The sequence below is a fragment of the Salmo salar genome, chromosome 10, assembly GCF_965601325.2.
Source record: "Salmo salar chromosome 10, fSalSal1, whole genome shotgun sequence".
In the NCBI taxonomy this organism is placed as follows: domain Eukaryota; kingdom Metazoa; phylum Chordata; class Actinopteri; order Salmoniformes; family Salmonidae; genus Salmo; species Salmo salar.
The window spans coordinates 18,371,649-18,393,983 of NC_138300.1; the positions used below are offsets into that span (position 1 = coordinate 18,371,649).

Below are 22,335 nucleotides of genomic sequence, written 5' to 3' on the forward strand. Positions count from 1 at the left end.
ATTGAATAATTGACAGCAAACCAGCGTTAATTTGTATTATACGATTGAAATACTGAAACTTTAGGTAGGCTATGTATAGGCTCGATTTGTATCCCTCTTGCATTTAGGTTTCTGTTTTTAAACGAACTAGATACAAACGTTATATCCGTTGTGTTCTGAGTGAATGTAGGTACAACGGAATTATTGTTGCAATTTACAGGTCGGATGTATATAAGCTGTTATCAGTTTTGTATATTAGCCTAAATTTCCCAAATTCGAATGATTTCAGTTCATAAATAAACCTTTGTAAGTGCGCTCTGAGTGCCAATTTTATCCTCAAGGGAGAGCTGTTTGACTTTGGTCTCCTCCTCTATGTTCCCTGCAGAGACACTGAAATGGTTCAACCCAGTATATATCCACTGTAGACCATCCCACTCACAGCAGAACCAACCTCACAGCAATCAGTAACCGCAGAATGGGAAAACGCACTTGTCTGGTTATGGAGAAGTCTTTAGAGGATGAGCAAATGAATTACAGGATAACTTGACCGTTTGTTGTATTGGAGTTGCTATTATATGAAAAAGGTCAGTAAAAAGATACGATTTAGTTGCAGTAAAACGTTCGCTGTAGTTGTACATTGTTTTCTGTGGACGTGACACGACCATATAATGCTGCCTTGGAAGAAGAATAAGTTCGACCTGATAGATGAAGATAAACAGTCGAAGCAGAAGGGTTATGCCGTGAGTTTGAACTACTCTGCGCTGACCTCCTTTGCCAAGTCTTGTCCGGAGAGTGCTTTGAACAGGGTTGGAAGCATGTTCAAGTCAAAAAGGAAAAAGGTTAAAATTACCAGCGAAGACCCCACATACACGGTCCTCTACCTGGGCAATGCCACCACCATCCAGTCGAAAGGAGAAGGCTGTACGGACGTGGCTGTGAGCAAGATTTGGGGCAAGAGCGAAATGGGCAAAAATGGCACGAAGATGAAACTGACCATCAGCTCGCAGGGAATCCGGATGGTGCATGTGGACGACAAGGCGAGAAGACCGGGACATTTGTATTTATTGCACCGGATAACCTATTGCGTTGCCGACCCAAGGTTACACAAAATTTTCGCTTGGATATACCGTCATGAGATGAAGCACAAGGCAGTGATGCTGCGGTGCCATGCGGTGCTGGTGTCCAAGCCGGAGAAGGCAAAGGCCATGGCACTGCTTTTGTACCAGACCTCGGCAACAGCGCTTGCTGAATTTAAAAGACTTAAAAGGAGGGACGATGCAAGGCACCAGCAACAGCAGCTGATAGGGGAACAAACCATACCCCTTGTGCCCCTCAGGAAGCTTCTAAACGGACAGTGTTATTACAAACCCCCGGTGGAGCGCAGCAGGAGCGCACCCAAATTGGGCTCTATCACAGAGGACTTGATCGGAGAGGAGGAGGAGGAGAAAGCGATGCTCTTTGAGTGTGAGGATATTCTAGACACGAATGACGATTGTGTGGGCAATGGTAAACAGGAGCTGTCCCAGATTATCAGTGACCTTGGAGAGATGTGCATTGGAAACGACGTACAAACACTAAAAGCGGACTTTAGAGTTACCCGACTCCTCTCCGGGGAGAGCACGGGCAGCGAATCGTCAATAGAAAGCAACCAGGAACCAATTTCGCTCTCAAATGGATTCGAGGGGGGAAGATGCAGGAAATAACATTAATAAATCTGCATTTTCCTGGAGCCAAAATTGCCTCCACAAATAATTGAATTTCTGTTTATTTCACGCTGTCCATTAAATGAGAGTGTAGGCAATGCCTGTAGTATTGCGGCTCCTCGTGAAAGGATATAAGAGGGTTGTTACAATGATTGTGGACAAAATACGCACAAAAAAACACCTACTATTGAATGATATTCTGGGAAACATGGATAGTCTACAGAAAAGGGGAGGACTGCATGCTGAGACTGAACCCCAAACTCGCAGTGCGCACCAGGACAGTGATTTCCACTCTTCAATAAGAGGGTTTGTATTAGAGCTCGTTTACCCAACCTATTTCCCTCGTGGAAATGACATTCTTCTTGAACAACATTGTCCACGAATATGTAACTTTACATTTTAAAAGCACGTTTACTTTTTGGCTCGATGGGTTAAATTAGATGTCCCTCACTCTCCTTTCAGAACGCTTTTCTACAATTAAAAACTGTTGTTTAAATTCAGTCGAGTATTACGTTTATTAGGCTATGTGTATAATATCGTTTTCTCGTAGGCCTATATGGTCTCATAAACATAATGTAATATCTTTGCTGTGCAAAAGAAAAATGTCCTAATGTATTAAGATGTACATCGTCAATGCGTTGTGTATACAGATATCCATTCTTTTTTAAAGGACAAAATGTGGTTTGTTTATGTGAACCTAAAAAAAGACCAATAAAAAGAAATAAAGAATATGCAGGCGTTTGTATAGTTCATGCACTCATTTGGTACATTATTTCTAAGAATCCAGTATAATTTCCATAGAGTATGTACACCATGTGATTTGATGCCTCAACTTTACCCCTCCAAATTTAGGTCAGATCATTATTATTTCGATGCATGCACCACTGGGTTTAGAATTGCAATGAGTTAATGGAACATATCAGCATTCACACTTTACATGTTTTATTTTTTTTTGCATGTAACTGATTGATAAAATATTAATTTACCAACATTACACCCCCCCCCCCCCCCATCCTTGGGAATCACATCATTTTGGGAAAATAGTTTTAGTGGAGGTTGGCATGCATGGGAGAGACATCTCATGGCCAAGTTTATTCTGGGAAAGGGAAAAATACTCTCTTGTTCAACTGTCAGTTCTCACACAGACATTTTCTTCCTTGCTCAGTTGATTTTGGTGACAGTGTTTCAAGAGGGTGTTACATGTAGTTGACCCATTACTTGTTGAGTCGACACCTGCAGTGCAAATCACACCGCAAACAACACCTCTCCAACACCTCTATTTTCTCTCCAGCTCGGTTTTTGAAAGGTGGGCTCACTGTATTGCAGTCACCATTGTAATTAGGGGATTACTAGAAATGTCTCATGATTGTTGTCGTACAACCATAGGGACATGCCCAGGTAAACCACAACACCACTAGGGGCTCAAATCATTAAAGAGAGAGAGTATTTATTGTGTTACATCCAAAAAATACTTCATGTAAGACCAAGGAGTCTATTTATAGGATTTTTTTTTATTTTACCTTTATTTAACTAGGCAAGTCAGTTAAGAACACATTCTTATTTTCAATGACTGCCTAGGAACAGTGGGTTAACTGCCTTGTTCATGGGCAGAACAACAGATTTGTACCTTGTCAGCTCGGGGATTCGAACTTGCAACCTTTCAGTTACTAGCCCAACGCTCTAACCACTAGGCTACCCTGCCGCCCCAAATTACTAAGCTAATTCTTATTAATCTATTATTACAATTTTGTTACTGCAGAATTGGAACAGATTTAAGTTCTGTACGTAATTTACAAATAACAATGTGTATCAATACATCTGAGTCATGTCTGTATGTTAGCCCAATTGTCAGCGTGTTTGATATTTAAAGTCTTGCTTACAGCCTGGGTTGTCTTGCCTAAACAGAATACGCTCTTATTAGGCTCCATACAGATCCTATTCAATTCGTAATTCTATGTTAGACTCACACACACGTGTGACCTACAGTATCACTTAGGATGCTATCTGCATTCACAGACTGCCGCCACACTGCAACTTTTACTGCTTTTCTATAAGTAGAAGGACTGTCATGGAAGCTTCCCATCCATGCTCTACCAAACATGCATAGCAACAGGCCCACATGAATACCACCAACTGTATTCAGATCCTGCCTGTCACATTGAGTGGTATTAATAACACAGTAGTGCCACCATGGTCACAGCACTGCTCTGTCGGGGTTGTCACACTACTGGGCATGGTGTTCTTAAGATCATATTTCATGAGAAGGGAGCTGAGGGCAGTCACCACTCTCTGTGGCTGTCTGTCTGCGAGGACTACTGTATTGATATGGACATTAGTATTCTAGTTGGGGATAGTTCAGTGCTGCTTCAGTCCAGCATTATCCTCAGTCTGTCTGCCAGTGCTTTACTCCAGAGCACTCTACAGCATGCAGAGATGCTACTTCAGAGGCAGCCACTTCTACCTATGCTGCGGCTCAGTAATAAGAACTGAATTAGAGATGAGGCGAGAAAGGTGAGCTTGTTCCCTGTTTAGAATCCAGGTGATGTGTGAAGGTGTCTTGTTATATGAACAGTGCCTATTGCACTAAATCAACATTGACCACCCCCAGACCTTTCCAACACTTCATATATAGCCTGGATGGCCCACCATGGCTCTAGAAATGGGAAGTCAGTGCTTTGGGCCAATGATTTCCCATGGGTCCTATAAAAAGCAACACATCTCATTTTGAATTGATGCAATGGTGGTCACTAGGACAGTAAGACAAAACTACACAACACCAAGGCTGTGTCACTCGCTGTACTTTCTTTCAGGGAGTGGATGGAAACTACTGTGGGAATCGAAATAGCAAGAGTGTGTCAACCCACACAGTTTCCCTTGTCAACGTGGTGCTGCTTCCATCTGCACTAGCTGCAGTCTCACTGAAGTCTACCATACAATAATTACACCACAGACATTATGACATCATCAGCCCATGCTCACCACATGATAAACCAGCAGGATGTGCTATTAGTGGACAACTGCAAACTAGGTCTATAAACCTCTCATAAAGACAGGGAAACTGTCCATTAGTCTTCTATTTTTAAAGTACCCCTTGCAATCACTAGACAGTTTCGCCCTAGTGCAGCCGTGACCTACTGTATATTTTCCCTCAGTGCCAGCAAGCTACATTTGGACTCTTTGTTAAGCTTACCATATGCTTCCTAGTCAAAACGGTTAATGCATATATTATGGCAACATTTTGTGACGTTTCTGTTCGTTTTGGTGTTCGGCTGCTTGAGCGCACATTTCTTTCTTGAGGCAAGCCATAGTTCGGTAGCCGAAGTCTACGCCCCTTCGTCTGTGATTGGTCAACAATAAGGATTCTTCAATTAAGTGATTGTTGTCATTCAACGACAGATGACTAGTTTTCATGCCAATGTTGTTCACTTGAGAAATGCTGCATCAAACATCTTGGTTAGATGTAAAATCAGGCAACTAAGACCTCAGAAAAAATGTCAAAATGAATGGCAGATTCATGATTTATCTTAGATTGATTCTGACTATTTTTAGGAAGTGTTACTGTAGGTTGTTTTGTACAGCGTCTCAAGAGGGACAAACAGTAATATTTCCATTTTCTTCTAGTTTTTTAAGCAAATGTCTTTTTAAGGGAGTATGCGTGGCACTGATGTTCGCTTCGCCAAGCCGAGTTCTGCCAGGAGCAAAGCGGACCAAGTATGCGGATGCCTTTACAAGGCCGCCAAACCTTGTTCCTGTTGTTTTTCAGGGTAACCTGAATATCCTCTCCGTGTTTATTGAGTGGGTCTGATTTAACAGTTTAATACGATGCGTTGACATTTAGTGCATGTAAACATACGTTAATTCAAACCTCGTGGGGCGAGAGCAGATGTTATTGTCTCTCACTGATAAAAGGAATAAAATAGGCTTTTAAAATTCAAATGTCACCTACAACTTCACCTTAAAGGTCCAATGCAGCAGTTTGTATTTCAATATCAAATCATTCCTGGGTAACAATTAAGTACCGTACTGTGATTGTTTTCAATTAAAATGGTTAAAAAAATAACCAAAATATGTATATTTTTTGTAATGTTTAAAAAAAATTAGGGGGTAATGTAAGGATCGACGCTGGTGACAAGAAGCAGGTGCAGGGAGTGAACATTTAATAACCACGGACAGGAACAGAATAAGGACAGCGTCTGGACAGGTGAAACGGAACAACAATAATGCTGACATGGGGATGAATCAGAGGAAACAGACAGATATAGGGAAGGCAATCAAAACGTGAAGGAGTCCAGGTGAGTTAAATGAGCGCTGATTCTTGTAATGATGGTGACAGGTGTGCGTAATGAAAGGCAGCCTGACGCCCTTCAGAGAGGGAGAGCAGGAGCAGGCGTGACAGGTAGCTCAGCTTTAATATTGCAGATCGATTGTAGCTTCCAACAATTTAATTGTCTGCATCATTTCCAATCCCCCATATATATTTTCTTGTAAATATATACAGTGCCTTCGGAAAGTATTCAGACCCCTTGACTTTTTCCACATTTTGTTACGTTACAGCCTTATTCTAAAATGTATTACATCGTTTTTTCCCTCCCCTCATCAATCTACACACAATACCCCATAATGCAAAGCAAAACCTTTATTTTTTTTTGTTTTTTTTTGTTAATTTATTACAAATATAAACCTGAAATATTCCATTTACGTAAGTATTCAGACCGTTTACTCAGTACTTTGTTGAAGCACCTTTGGCAGTGATTACAGCCTTGAGCCTTCTTGGTTATAACGCTACAAGCTTGGCATACGTGTATTTGGGGAGTTTCACCCATTCTTCTCTGCAGATCCTCAAGCTCTGTCAGGTTGGATGGGGAGCGTTGCTGCACAGCTATTTTCAGGTCTCTCCAGAGCTGTTTGATCAGGTTCAAGTCCGGGCTTTAGCTGGGCCATTCAAGGATATTCAGAGACTTTTCCCGAAGCCACTCCTGTGCTGTCTTGGCTATGTGCTTAGTGTCGTTGTTCTGTTGGGAGGTGAACCTTCGCCCTAGTCTGGGAACCTGCTCCAGAGGGCTCAGGACTTTATCATGGATCTCTTTTGGTGCCTTTTGACAAACTCCAAACGGGCTGTGATGTGCCTTTTACTGAGGAGTGGCTTCCGTCTGGCCACTCCACCATAAAGACCTGATTGGTGGAGTGCTGCAGAGATGGTTGTCCTTCTGGAAGGTTCTCCCATCCCCACAGAAGAACTCTGGAGATCTGTCAGAGTAACCATCGGGTTCTTGGTCACCTCCCTGACCAAGGCCCTTCTCCCCCGATTGCGCAGTTTGGCTGGGCGGCCAGCTCTAGAAAGAGTCTTGGTGGTTCCAAACTTCTTCTATTTAAGAATGATGGGGCCACTGTGTTCTTTGGGACCTTCAATGCTGCAGAAATATTTTGGTACTCTTTCCCAGATCTATGCCTCGAAACAATCCTGTATTGGAGCTCTACGGACAATTCTGTCGACCTCATAGTTTGGTTTTTGCTCTGATATGCACTGTGGGACCTTATATAGACAGGTGTGTGCTTTTCCAAATCATGTCCAATTAATTACATTTTCTAGTGGTGAACTCCAATCAAGTTGTAGAAACATCTCAAGGATGATCAATGGGAACAGGATGCACCTGAGCTCAATTTTGAGCAAAGGGTCTGAATACCTATGTCAATAAGGTATGTTTTTTTGTTGTTGTATAAATTAGCATTTTTTTCTTCGCTTTGTCATTATGGGGTATTGTGTGTAGATTGATGAGGATTTGTAATAAAAAATAAAATACAAAAATAATATTTTAGAATAAGGCTGTAACGTAATAAAATGTGGAAAAGAGGAAGGGGTCTGAATACTTTCCAAATGCACTGTATATAAAACATAGAAAAATCACATTTCTGTCTGCACTGGGCCTTTTACAGTTTTTGTTTAACCTACTGTAAAGTATATGAATCAACAGGTTATTAAATAGTACACCACTCATGTTTGAACGAGACAACACGCTAACCTGTCAAATTGTATATACTATAGTCCTACTCCAGTCTCGTTTTAAGCTAATGTATCACCTGATTTACTTAACAAAAGGCACATCTCAATAGGTTGTCAGGGTATCCTCATGATAGGGGGGGTGGGCATTTCCTCTGTTGTTCTTTATTGCTCCTCTATTGTTTCTCAAGCAAGGGGGAGGCCGATGACATTACGAATCCCCGTCAGACCAACTCCTTGAATGCCCTACTTCTTGAAATTTGAAGTTGCCTGAAAAACCCTGTTTTGCAACAAAAAAAATGGTACCCTTTAGTGTGTGTACTTTACTGTATTTACAGTATTTTCAACAGTAAAAAGTTAAAGTAATGCAGATTGAACATCTATTTTATAACACAGACCCATTTCCCCAAATAATTGAAGTGCACATTGTAATCATTTAGTCGGTGCCTTTAGTCGTGCACAAAGTGAGGCCCATACAGAAATGGTTTGTCGAGATCTGTGTGGAAGAACGTGACTGGCCTGCACAGAGCCCTGACCTCAAACCCATCGAGCACCTTAGGGATGAATTGGAACGCCGACTGCCAGCCAGGTCTAATCACCCAACATCTGTGCCTGACCTCACTAATGCTCTTGTGGCCGAATGGAAGTCCCAGCAGCAACGTTCCAACATCTAGTGGAAAGCCTTCCCAGAAGAGTGGAGGCTGTTATAGCAGAAAAGGGGGGACCAACTCCATATTAATGCCCATGATTTTGGAGTGAGATGTTCGACGAGCAGGTATCCACATACTTTTGGTAATGTATTGTATATAAGTGTATTTGTCCGAATACTTTTGGTCCCCTAAAATGGGGGTACTCATTACAAAAAGTGCTCTAATTTCTAAACGGTTCTCCCGATTTATAGATCTGACAGAAGCTGACAGCACTTTAACTTCATAGTTGTTGTATCATTTAAAATCCAAAGTGCTGGAGTACAGAGCCAAAACATCAAAAAAATTTGTGACTGTCCCAAATACTTTTGGAGCTCACTGTAGATCTCAACGCCTCTCATGTTTGACTTACATACATTTTTCCTCAAGTGGTTTTGCCATGTTGTAATCATCACTGCCGTCAGCAATTCAGAAACCCATTTTTTGTGTGCTCCATGGAAGATCTCAATAAATACTATTTACTTGAATCGTAAGAGTTTTGCTAATCATCTGCTTGTGGAACCTAACAGTACAGGTTGAACCAGAACAACTAGAGGTTTGCTAATCATCTGCTTGTGGAACCTAACAGTACAGGTTGAACCAGAACAACTAGAGGTTTGCTAATCATCTGCTTGTGGAACCTAACAGTACAGGTTGAACCAGAACAACTAGAGGTTTGCTAATCATCTGCTTGTGGAACATAACAGTACAGGTTGAACCAGAACAACTAGAGGTTTGCTAATCATCTGCTTGTGGAACCTAACAGTACAGGTTGAACCAGAACAACTAGAGGTTTGCTAATCATCTGCTTGTGGAACCTAACAGTACAGGTTGAACCAGAACAACTAGAGGTTTGCTAATCATCTGCTTGTGGAACCTAACAGTACAGGTTGAACCAGAACAACTAGAGGTTTGCTAATCATCTGCTTGTGGAACCTAACAGTACAGGTTGAACCAGAACAACTAGAGGTTTGCTAATCATCTGCTTGTGGAACATAACAGTACAGGTTGAACCAGAACAACTAGAGGTTTGCTAATCATCTGCTTGTGGAACCTAACAGTACAGGTTGAACCAGAACAACTAGAGGTTTGCTAATCATCTGCTTGTGGAACCTAACAGTACAGGTTGAACCAGAACAACTAGAGGTTTGCTAATCATCTGCTTGTGGAACCTAACAGTACAGGTTGAACCAGAACAACTAGAGTTTGCTAATCATCTGCTTGTGGAACCTAACAGTACAGGTTGAACCAGAACAACTAGAGGTTTGCTAATCATCTGCTTGTGGAACATAACAGTACAGGTTGAACCAGAACAACTAGAGGTTTGCTAATCATCTGCTTGTGGAACCTAACAGTACAGGTTGAACCAGAACAACTAGAGGTTTGCTAATCATCTGCTTGTGGAACCTAACAGTACAGGTTGAACCAGAACAACTAGAGGTTTGCTAATCATCTGCTTGTGGAACATAACAGTACAGGTTGAACCAGAACAACTAGAGGTTTGCTAATCATCTGCTTGTGGAACCTAACAGTACAGGTTGAACCAGAACAACTAGAGGTTTGCTAATCATCTGCTTGTGGAACATAACAGTACAGGTTGAACCAGAACAACTAGTGCTGGGACTTGTTTCGAGCCATGCAAATCAATCTGTTGTTAAATAATGCATGTGATGTTTGGAACAGTGGCCTTTTAGGTCGAGCTCCTGTTACATCAACAGCAGAGAGACGACATTGGCCTGGATCATTATGAAGAGACCAGTGACCCTTTGAATAATGGCAATACACAAAAACACACATCGTCTGCATGCGCCTTTACACAGACACACACAGATGGTGAACTATGACAATAGAAGCCTGGACAGCAGGCACGAGCTTGCCTGGGGGCAGAGAACTTTATAGTTGTTTTGGAGTCTGATTTATAATCTGGAGATCTATAATCAAATGGAGCTTCAATTACAGTAATCAACATTTGACTCTGTTTTTCAGATCCTCCCACAATTCATCCTAGGCTGCTATTATGGCACATTTTGAAGTATAGTATGTATAGGCTAGATTGAAATCAAGGCGAACTTTGGCTATATTGACTCAATGTAATCCAGCTTCTCATTGGCGGCCCTCCCTTGCAGTGGTACAATACATTTGGTCGTTCTGGTTTAGTGACATGGCAGGTGTCAAAGACAAGACAATCTAATCTGACACTCCTGATGACATTCGTAGGCTGTGTGAGGGAAGATAAGCTCTGAGAGACATTAGCCTGGAAATTGTGTGAGAGAGAGAGAGAGAGAGATCGTGTATGGCACTGAGTCACTTTCATGTCAACACATTTGTAGATTTGAGTTGTCTCTGGAGGTTCGGTGTCAAAGGAACAGGAGCTTGCTATGCCATTCTGATGGAGAGCGAACAGAAACATCAACGTTGTGGCAGACATGTTTAATGAACAAGTATTCACATTCATTGAATAAAGCTTATCTTATGAAACACACAGTAAGGTAGGCCAAGCTGATTTCAGCATCAGCTAGTGTTAAGAATCCCTTTGGCCCTGCAGTCTAGGGGAGATGGAACTGAGACCCGTAACATAAATCATGCACATTATAATAGTGAAAAGTAACAGTGAGAACAAAAACCATAGACAACTGAAATCTACCGTCAAACACTAAAGGTTTATTGTTTAAACACACGGTAAGGGGGGGGGGGGGGGGTGAGAAAAGGGGCTGAGTGGGACCCAAGCAAAGAAACAATAATCCAAAACCACCCCTAAGCTAGACTAGCCTATTTCAACAACAGCTAGCTAACTAACCAAAAATACAGGGGGTGGTCCGCCCAGTTCTAACTAGTGTATTTAGACACTGTTTTCCTACGGGTAATGTAGGCCCATGGGAGACTGGTCTTGTTACCCCCTTTTCCCACCAAACAAACAAGTCAAACAAAACAATACTCACAGGTACCGGACAAATGGGACATTTGGGGTGAAAGAAAAACAAAGGAGATGGGTGAGAGAGAGAGCATACAAAGAGCGATTGAGAGAATGACACAAAGATTGATCTCACAGAGAGAGATTGAACACAGAGTGATAATGAGCTAGAGAAAGAGCAACTGACTGGGGTTTTTAAACCAAGGGAAAGGGGCTGTGATTGGGTGAGGAAAGGGGAGCAGGTGTCTTCTGATTGGGGACTGGTTGATGACTGATCGGGGAGTGATGATTGTCACCTGTGAGGGGAGGAGAGAAAAGAAACACATACAGGATACATACACAGGATACCTGTATCCGTAACAGCTAGAATATACTCTATAAGCAAAAGTCAATTGCCGCTCTTGAGAATGGACCAGGCTTACACAACTTCTACATTATAGATATATCACTGACGAAATCTGTCATCACTTTGCTCTCAGGTGTAATTTGGGCCATGTGAACCATCCACTTTTCAGTATGAGACATAGGGAGCTTCTTTTGGAAAGGCACATCTCGCCCTATCCCCATAATGGCCACCCGGTAATGAGTCATGTCTGTGGTGGTGGCCCTTCTCCCTGGGCGACTGTGAAACACTAGAGCCCCCAAAGCTCCACTTGGCTGCCAGTTGCTCTTGTTTTCCACTGCTTCTGACACAAATGGTTTTCCTCCAGGAGAGTCATAGATTTCAGCATGGTTATTTCTGTCCTTCCGTTAGCAGGGAGTAAATGTAATAATAACAGGAGGAGAGCAGGGAAAATCACAGGACTGACTGACATACTGCTTGTCTGTATGGTATGGGAGATCCCATCAAAACAGAATCCGTCCACAACCTCTTTCATTTTCAGAACAGGATACGGCGGCCATGTTAATATCCCAAAATGCTACCTGTTCATCCATGTGGAAACAGTGGAGTCAGTGAAAATTGTACAATACGTACAGCATCTTCTTATCGTATTGCAGTACTTACCCCGAAACCCTAGATGATATCTCTTAGATTCTCAGAAAATGTCCCCATGTACTCTCTAGATGAATTCCTTCAGTAGCTGCATGTTTATGGGCAGAAGACTGAAGCAGCGGCTACATCACTACAGTGCCTCCACTCTGCTCTCCCAGAGGGACTGAGTGCGAGTTCATCATTTGAGATGAGGACTAGTGGCGACTGGTGTGTCGAGCTGACACAGGAGAATAGTGTTAATGTGTAAAGAATACACACCACTGTGGGAGATCGCCTTGGAGGTCTGCTACTGAGCCAAACAGAAGTATTTGTTTCTATATGGAGGTCTCTCTGTTGGCTGGCTGCATGATGTAACAAAACATTTCCCATAACAGTACAGTGCCCTCTTATTTAACATTAGTGGAAGTTGTAAACTCATTATTTGTTGTGAACGGATATGTTTATCTGGTTTGCCCCATCAATTACCGTGGGATGATGAAAACATGCCACCATATCTTTATGGACTGTACAGTCTGGGTATATCTGCCACTATGGTCAGGTTTCCTGGACCCAGATTGAGAATTTCCTTTGAAAGTGCATGTTAGTCCAGGACTAAGCTTAATCAGGATCTGGGAATCCATCCCCAAGTGTTTTTAGCTATGGGATTATTTTATGTAACTATGGGATTGTAGGAACTCTCATGATTGATTAGATTATACATAACCAGAGCTGAATATTCCATTGGAAATACCTTATAATAGGCAGGCCTCATTGTTGTATTGACACATGGTTATGTACTACCATGCTGGCCGACGAGCCAAGATGGTCTATACTGTAGGGCACTGGGGCTGGTGTCATCGATCTGTGCTATTTCACCAACGTATGTACGTGTCAACAGTTGGCGCCCACGTGGAACCATATTGACTTTGGTTCTGACGTGGTTCTCACAATGGCTCAATGGAGATGATTGGATACAAGCCTTGAACTGAGAGGATGTAGTTTTCCACCCGCTTACCCTTATCAGTCGTTCAGAATCTCACTGTCACGGTGGATTAAATCTGCGATCAGAAAATGATCAGAAAACATCAACGAAATTACATTTCATTATTTAAATCCTTTTTTTGCAAAGCAAAAATTGCTATGTAATTTCATGCCGTGCAGTTTTCATTCAATTCCACGGAATAACTTTTCTATAATCATAACGGATATGAGATATATATATATATGAGAAATAACACACGGCTGCAGTACTGGACTGTGTGCTGCTGGCACACCAAAGGCGCCATATCATGCGACGTCTCAGACGAGAATGTAAACAAAACAGGGCCTTTTGTCCACAGACATCCCAACAATGTTGATCCAGCGGCATGCAGCGGACAATACTGAGAAGCAGACTGCTGCAAACCTGACATTTTTCTAGGTCTCTTCTATATGTCTGTTGTGTTTACAATAACATGTATCAATATCAAGGTTGGAGAAGTATAGGATATTAGAAACTGGGCGGTTCGAGCTCTGAATGCTGATTGGCTGACAGCTGTGGTATACCAGACCATATACCACGGGTATGACAAAACAGTTATTTTTACTGCTCTTATTACGTTGGTAACCAGTTTATAATAGAATAAGGCACCTCTGGGGTTTGTGGTATATGGCCAATATACCACGGCTAAGGGCTGTTCTTATGCACACCCCCTTGGGCCTTATTGCTTAAGTACAGCATTACAGTGGCTTGCGAAAGTATTCACCCCCCTTGGCATTTTTCCTATTTTGTTGCCTTACAACCTGGAATTAAAATAGATTTTTGGGGGGGTTTGTATCATTTGATTTACACAACATGTCTACCACTTTGAAGATGCAAAATATTTTTTATTGTGAAACAAACAAGAAATAAGACAAAAAAAACTGAACTTGAGCATGCATAACTATTCACCCGCCAAAAGTCAATACTTTGTAGAGCCACCTTTTGCAGCAATTACAGCTGCAAGTCTCTTGGGATATGTCTCTATAAACTTGGCACATCTAGCCATTGGGATTTTTGCCCATTCTTCAAGGCAAAACTGCTTCAGCTCCTTCAAGTTGGATGGGTTCCACTGGTGTACAGCAATCTTTAAGTCATACTACAGATTCTCAATTGGATTGAGGTCTGGGCTTTGACTAGGCCATTCCAAGACATTTAAATGTTTCCCCTTAAACTACTCAAGTGTTGCTTCAGCAGTATGCTTAGGGTCATTGTCCTGCTGGAAGGTGAACCTCTGTCCCAGCCTCAAATCTCTGGAAGACAAACAGGTTTCCCTCAAGAATTTCCCTGTATTTAGCGCCATCCATCATTCCTTCAATTCGGACCAGTTTCAAAGTCCCTGCCGATTAAAAATATCCCCACAGCATGATGCTGCCACCACCATGCTTCACTGTGGGGATGGTGTTCTCGGGGTGGTGGGTTTGCACCAGACATAGCATTTTCCTTGATGGCCAAAAGCTAAATTGTTGTCTCATCTGACCAGAGTACCTTCTTCCATATACTTGGGGAGTCTCCCACATGCCTTTTGGCGAACACCAAACGTGTTTGCTTATTTTTTTCTTTAAGCAATAGCTTTTTTCTGGCCACGCTTCCGTAAAGCCCAGCTCTGTGGAGTGTACGGCTTAAAGTGGTCCTATGGACAGATACTCCAATCTCCGCTGTGGAGCTTTGCAGCTCCTTCAGGGTTATCTTTGGTCTCTTTGTTGCCTCTCTGATTAATGCCCTCCTTGCCTGGTCCGTGAGTGTTGGTGAGGTGCCACCCTCTCTTGGCAGATTTATTGTGCTGCCATATTCTTTCCATTTTTTAATAATGGATTTAATGGTGCTCTGTGGGATGTTCAGAGTTTCTGATATTTTTTTTTAACCCAACCCTGATCTGTACTTCCCCACAACTTTGTCCCTGACCTGTTTGGAGAGCTCCTTGGTCTTCATGGTGCCGCTTGTGTCACATCTGTCGTAAAGATGGGACCAAGGCGCAGCGGGAATGTGAATACTCATCTTCTTTATTATGAAGAAAACCAAAATAAACACTTAAACAAAAACAACGACGAGAAACAGTCCTGTAAGGCACACAGCTACACATGGAACAACTACCCACAAAAACCCATGAAAAAACACCCCTACTAAATAGGACCTTCAATTAGAGGCAACGAGGAACAGCTACCTCCAATTGAAGGTCAACCCAATAAACTAAATGTAGAAATAGAAAAACTAGAATGAACATAGAAATATACTAACCAAGAACATAAACCAAAAAACCCAGAAACACATAAAACAAACACCCCCTGCCATGCCCTGACCAAACTACAATAACAAACAACCCCTTATACTGGTCAGGACGTGACAGCTTGCTTGGTGGTGCCCCTTGCTTAGTGGTGTTGCAGACTCTGGGGCCTTTCAGAACAGGCGTGTATATATACTGAGATCATGTGACAGATCATGTGACACTTAGATTGCACACACAGGTGGACTTTATTTAACTAATTATGTGACTTCTGAAGGTAATTGGTTGCACAATATCTTTTTTTTAGGGGCTTCATAGCAAAGGGTGAACGCACCACTTTTCCGTTTTTTATTTTTTTAGAATTGTTTGACACTAGTTATTTTTTTCATTTCACTTCACCATTTTGGACTATTTTGTGTACGTCCATTACATGAAATCCAAATAAAAATCCATTTAAATTACAGGTTGTAATGCAACAAAATAGGAAAACACCAAGGGGATGAACATTTTTGCAAGGCACTGTATAAGCTAAAGCAGCTTGAATCATTAGAAACCCCCAGTTACACAGAAGGCTACATGCAGACTGGTTAATGGTTAGGCTAACTAGCTCATATGATCCCTTACTCCCCTGGGGCATTATGGGAGATGATGACACATCAGTTGATGGATGTGTGAAATTGTGACCATTCTAAGCAGAACCATCGCGCTCTCCCTGAAACTTAGCCGGTGTGTAAACCCTGTGAATTCACACAGACAAAAATGTATAATGGGTTCACACTGAAGAAGGCTGTAAAGCCAAAACGTCTGTGTATGGGAAAGGGGGATACCTAGTCAGTTGTCCAACTGAATGTATTCAACTGAAGTGTGTCTTCTTAATCAGAGGTTCGGGGGCCTGCCTTAATCGACATCCACGTCTTCGGCGCCCGGGGAACATTGCTATCCCCGATGCAGTGAAAATAATTTAAAACATTGAATGATGAAGTAAGCTTTATGCGTGCGATTCCATTACACCTTTCTGTTTGTTTGAAATTGTGACCACCCCATGTTTTCATATTGCAAAACAAACCTAGGAAGGAGTGCTTATTGTCTATGATTTCCACAACAGATCTACTCTAAGCAGTTACATACATAAACAGCAGCCATGATGAATAATAAGAGGCATCAGAGAAATCGTGCAGCTTGCTTGATTTTGAATCAACAAATCGTGATGCATGTTTATTAGAATAGAACATAATAAAGTAGTATGCAATAGATATTAGTTCAACATGAATTAGCCCTATGGTTCTACGGGGGCTAATCTCCCTAGTTACACTACTAGCCTAGATACCCAGAAGGACCCTGTCCAGAATGTGAGACTGGTGGAGACAGATGGTCGGTACTCGGTACCCACTCAAAGCCTCTTAAAGACTCAGGACTCAGGCCAAAATCCTCTGGACACAACAAGACCATATTAGACTACCAATACTATCTAATGGTTTACTATTTACTGTAATCTCTTGCCCTTTCGTGCTGTCTGTGCGGGTGTGAATGTTTAAACTAAATTGGGATTGTTAATGTTTAGAGAAAAAAAACGAACCCGAAAAACAGTGTTTTTCCCACAAAATTTAAATCACAAAGCAGTTATCACAAAACTACCACTAATAGGTCCCAATCATCATAAAGAAAAATATATAATTTAACAAATACCTAATGCAACAATGCTGTAATGTTAGTCTTTCAAATTACATAAAGCTGTCCCAACAGCAGTGTCCCAAAAGCAGTGTCCCAACAGCAGTCCCAGCACCATACCACTGTTACACCTGGCTATCAGCGAAGCCTTGTCTGGCAGCGAAACAGTTCATTCAGCCTTATTTACTGCCTTTTAAAAAAACATAGCTGATATGGCAGACTTGCTTAAACAAATGTGGTTTCTACTGACAATTGAGATGTACAAACTATGGCATAAGGGGATGACAAGCGGATAAGAGACAATCCGTTATTTCGATTAGGACGGACGTAGTCAATATAACTATTTGTTCAGCACTTTTGAAATGTACAGCGACATAATTCAGAACATGGGCCATTCTAACAGTAGTCTCCCTGTACACCAAGTCAGAACTGTAGGATAAATAAAGGTGGCATATAAGTAGACAATGAAAGCTCTTACATTATTTAATGATTACATTTGTCTAAAACAGGCTATAGGCTACATGTGCACGACCATGTCAGAACAGTAGGCTAAATTATGAGGGGGGAAAGGGACCAAGTTATTAGGGTGAGGAACATGGGCTACTAACAGCTTACTACACAACATATACTTAGTATTACTTTCTTGGCTACAGTATACATATCTCCCTTGCATATTACATAATTAATGTAGCAGCATACAATACATTTTTGGACTCACCTTGTTGTGCTGTGCTCACTTGAACAGGAATGTGGTGCGAACGTCCTTCTTGTTCTCGACTTGGAATTCTGAGTTGGATGACAGTTCAAAATTATTTTCTGTATTTTTCCAGTCTGACATAGTTTATTTTTTTTGAGTTCCCAGTTGTCTTGAACTCACAGATGTCTGAGATTTCCCAGTTCCAATTTTCCAGTTGTTTTGAACGTGGCAGAAGTCATGCTGGATTGACAACATGGCCAATTCGATATCATGAAATTGGTGAGAAAAAGGGGGTAAAAAAATACAAAAGGATAAATATTCACATGCAATGCCATGAGCCAGAAGTTACAATCTTGTCTAATCACTGCATCTCCCCTACGGACTCGGGGAAGGTCAAGAGCCAAGCTGCTTCTTGACATACTGCCCGGAAGCCAGCCACACCAATGTGTCAAAGAAAACACTGTCGAACTGATGACCGAAGTCCACTTGCAGGCACCCGGCCCGCCGCAAGGAGTTGCTAGAGCACGATGAGACAAAAAAATCCCAGCTGGCCAAACCCTCCCCTAACTCGGATGACGCTGGGCCAATTGTGCGCCATCCCATGGGTCTCCCGGTCACGCCCGGCTGTGACTCAGCCTGGGACTGAACATGAGGTTGCAATTGCGCCTCAGCACTCATTGTTGAATTAGCAATTTCCAACTTGTTGTGTAATGTTTATGTCCAATGGCCTATGAGCATTGATACGTTTTATCTATAATTTCTCTTCATATGACAAGGATTGAAAAGGATTTGCCAGCAGATTGTCGACTCGACTCGGCAGGAGACCAAATGTGCAATAGTAGAGCATTTTATTTCCAGGGTCCAAACCACCAATAACAGGCATGAATAAGGAAAACCCAACCAGACAAAAATGTCCACCCCAAAAAGGGCCGGAACGCAGTCCAAAATAAAACACCAGTCCACAAATAGATAAAGAGAAATACGTAACCCCCAAACCCAACACGAAACAATCCTGCACAAAACCCAACCTAGAACAGCAAGACTAAATAACCCACTAATGAACTCAACACAAAACAGGTGCAACACAAGACAGACAAAACCAAACAAAAAGGGAAAAGGGGATCGGTGGCAGCTAGTAGGCCGGCGACGACGAGCAGGGAGAGCCACCTTCGGTAGAAGTCGTGACACCCAGCTGCCCTGAATGACGCGTCGCTACTGTGTGGGGTACAGAGATGAGGTAGTCATTCAAAAATCATGTTAAACACTTTTATTCCAGTCCATGCAACTTATTTTGTGTCTTGTTGTCACGGCTGGCTCAAAAAAGCAGGAGAGGTAGAGTCAGGCGCAGGAGACAGAGAATTCTTGACCACACTTCTTTATTCAAGAAAAATGGATGTGGTCACCAAAAATATAGGGACGCAGCCCTTAAATACTTCTGCGGTGGTGAACACAACGAAACCAACCACAGGCAGAGGAAAACCAGCACACGTTCCTCAAGCACATAAACTGGACAAGAAACACAATCACGCACAAACACAGACATCCTACGCTAAACTAAATAACCCCCCCTACTAATGACTAACCCAAAACAGGTGCATGCCTACCTAGACCTAACCAACAGAAAGTGAAACAAAAAAGGATCGATGGCAGCTAGTAGGCCGGCGACGACGACCGCCGAGCTCCGCCCGGCCGAGGAGGGGCGCCACCATCCGTCGGTGTCGTGACAGTACTCCCCACCTGACGCGCGGCTCCCGCAGCGCGCCGACGCCGGCCTCGAGGACGCCCCGGAGGGCGAGGCGCAGGGCGATCCGGATGGAGGCTGTGGAACTCCCGGATGAGCGCTGGGTCCAATATGTCCACCACCGGTACCCAGCACCTCTCCTCCGGGCCGTACCCCTCCCAGTCCGCGAGGTACTGCAGGCCCCTCGCCCGGCGTCTGGAGTCCAAGATGGACCGGACTGTGTACGCCGGGGGCCCCCCGATGTCCAGGGGGGGTGGAGGGACCTCCCGTACCTCATTTTCCTGCAGCGGACCAGCTACCACCAGCCTGAGGAGAGACACATGAAACGAGGGGTTAATACGATAATAAGAAGGAAGTTGTAATCTGTAACACACCTCGTTTATTCTCCTCAGGACTTTAAATGGCCTCACAAACCGCGGACCCAGCTTCCGGCAGGACAGGCGGAGGGGCAGGTTCCGGGTCGAGAGCCAGACTCTCTCCCCTGGAGTGAACACAGGGGCCTCGCTGCGGTGCCGGTCAGCGCTCGGCTTTTGTCGCTCCCTGGCTCATTCCAGGGATTCCTGCACAGCGTCCCAGGTCTCCCTTGAGCGCTGAACCCATTCCTCCACCGCAGGGGCCTCCGTCTGGCTCTGATGCCATGGCCCCAGGACCGGCTGATAACCCAACACACATTGGAATTGTGACATGTTGGTGGAGGAGTGGCGCAAAGTATTCTGAGCCATTTCGGCCCATGGCACGAACCTTGCCCACTCCCCTGGCCGGTCCTGGCAGTAGGACCGCAGAAACCTGCCCACCTCCTGGTTTACCCTTTCTACCTGCCCATTACTTTCGGGGTGAAACCCCGAGGTCAAACTGACCGAAACCCCCAGTCGCTCCATAAACGCCCGCCACACTCGGGACGTGAACTGGGGGCCTCGATCTGAGACGATATCCTCGGGGACCCCGTAGTGCCGGAAGACGTGGGTGAATAAGGCTTCCGCGGTCTGCAGGGCCGTAGGAAGACCGGGTAACGGAAGCAGACGGCAGGACTTAGAGAACCGGTCCACAACGACCAGGATCGTAGTGTTGCCCTGAGACGGCGGGAGATCGGTCAGGAAATCCACCGCCAGGTGGGACCATGGTCGTTGTGGAACCGGGAGGGGCTGTAATTTCCCTCTAGGCAGGTGCCTGGGAGCCTTACTCTGAGCGCACACCGAACAGGAGGAGACATAGTGCCTCACGTCCCTCACCAAGGTGGGCCACCAGTATCTCCCACTAAGACCACACACTGTCCGCTCAACCCCTGGGTGACCCGAGGAGGGAAGCATGTGAGCCCACCGAATCAGACGATCGCGAACACCGAGCGGAACGTACTTACGACCCACTGGACACTGCGGAGGAGTAGGCTCCGTCCGTAACGCCCGCTCGATGTCCGCGTCCACCTCCCAGACCACCGGTGCCACCAGGCAGGAGGCTGGAAGTATGGGAGTGGGATCGGTGGACCGTTCCTCGGCGTCATGGAGACGAGACAGTGCGTCGGCCTTAGTGTTCCGGGAACCTGGGATATACGAGATGTTAAACTGAAATCTAGTAAAGAACATCGCCCACCTGGCTTGACGCGGGTTCAGTCTCCTCGCCGCCCGGATGTACACCAGATTACGGTGGTCAGTCCAGATGAGAAAAGGGTGATGCGCCCCCTCAAGCCAATGTCTCCACACCTTCAGTGCTCTGACCACAGCCAACAACTCCCTGTCCCCCACATCATAGTTACGCTCCGCCGGACTCAACTTCCTAGAGAAGAAGGCGCTGGGGCGGAGCTTGGGGGGGGGGGCGCCCGAGCGCTGGGACAGCACGGCTCCTACCCCAGCCTCGGACGCGTCCACCTCCACTATGAAGGGCAAAGAGGGGTCCGGGTGCGCCAGCACCGGAGCGTCGGTGAACAAAACCTTCAGACGACTAAAGGCCCTGTCCGCCTCCGCGGACCACTGCAACCGCACCGGGCCCCCCTTCATCAGTGAGGTAATGGGAGCCGCCACCTGCCCAAAGCCCCGGATAAACCTCCGGTAGTAATTGGCAAATCCCAAAAACCGCTGCACCTCCTTCACCGTGGTGGGAGTCGGCCAATTACGCACGGCTGAGATGCAGTCACATTCCATCACTACCCCTGATGTGGAAATGCGATACCCCAAGAAAGAGACGGCTGGTTTGGAAAACTCACATTTCTCAGCCTTGACGTATAGGTCATGCTCCACCAGTCGCCCAAGCACTTTACGCACCAGAGACACATGCTCGGCGCGTGTAGCAGAGTAGACCAGAATGTCATCGATGTACACCACTACACCCTGACCGAGCAGGTCCCGGAGAATCTCGTCCACAAAGGATTGGAAGACTGCGGGAGCATTCTTTAACCCATACGGCATGACGAGGTACTCATAATGGCCAGATGTGGTACTAAATGCAGTTTTCCACTCGTCCCCTCCTCGGATACGCACCAGATTATATGCACTCCTGAGATCCAATTCCGTGAAGAAGCGCACCCCGTGAAATGACTCTATCGCCGAGGCGATGAGAGGTAGTGGGTAACTGAAACCCACTGTGATGGCATTTAGACCTCTATAGTCAATGCACGGGCGCAGACCTCCCTCCTTCTTCTTCACAAAAAAGAAGCTCGAGGAGACGGTGAGTTAGATGGCCGAATGTATCCCTGCCTCAAAGACTCAGTGACGTATGTTTCCATAGCCGCTGTTTCCTCCTGAGA

The 22,335-nt window shown here is 44.3% G+C and overlaps 1 protein-coding gene across 1 annotated transcript; it reads left to right on the plus strand.

Moving 5' to 3' along the window:
- Positions 1 to 433: 433 nt before the first annotated feature.
- On the plus strand, positions 434 to 2,413 carry LOC100195399 (family with sequence similarity 43 member A). The gene is given in 1 exon segment (NM_001140428.1): positions 434 to 2,413. A coding segment is annotated over 1 exon segment (1,035 nt). The 5' UTR covers positions 434 to 647; the 3' UTR covers positions 1,683 to 2,413.
- The last annotated feature ends 19,922 nt before the right edge of the window (positions 2,414 to 22,335 follow it).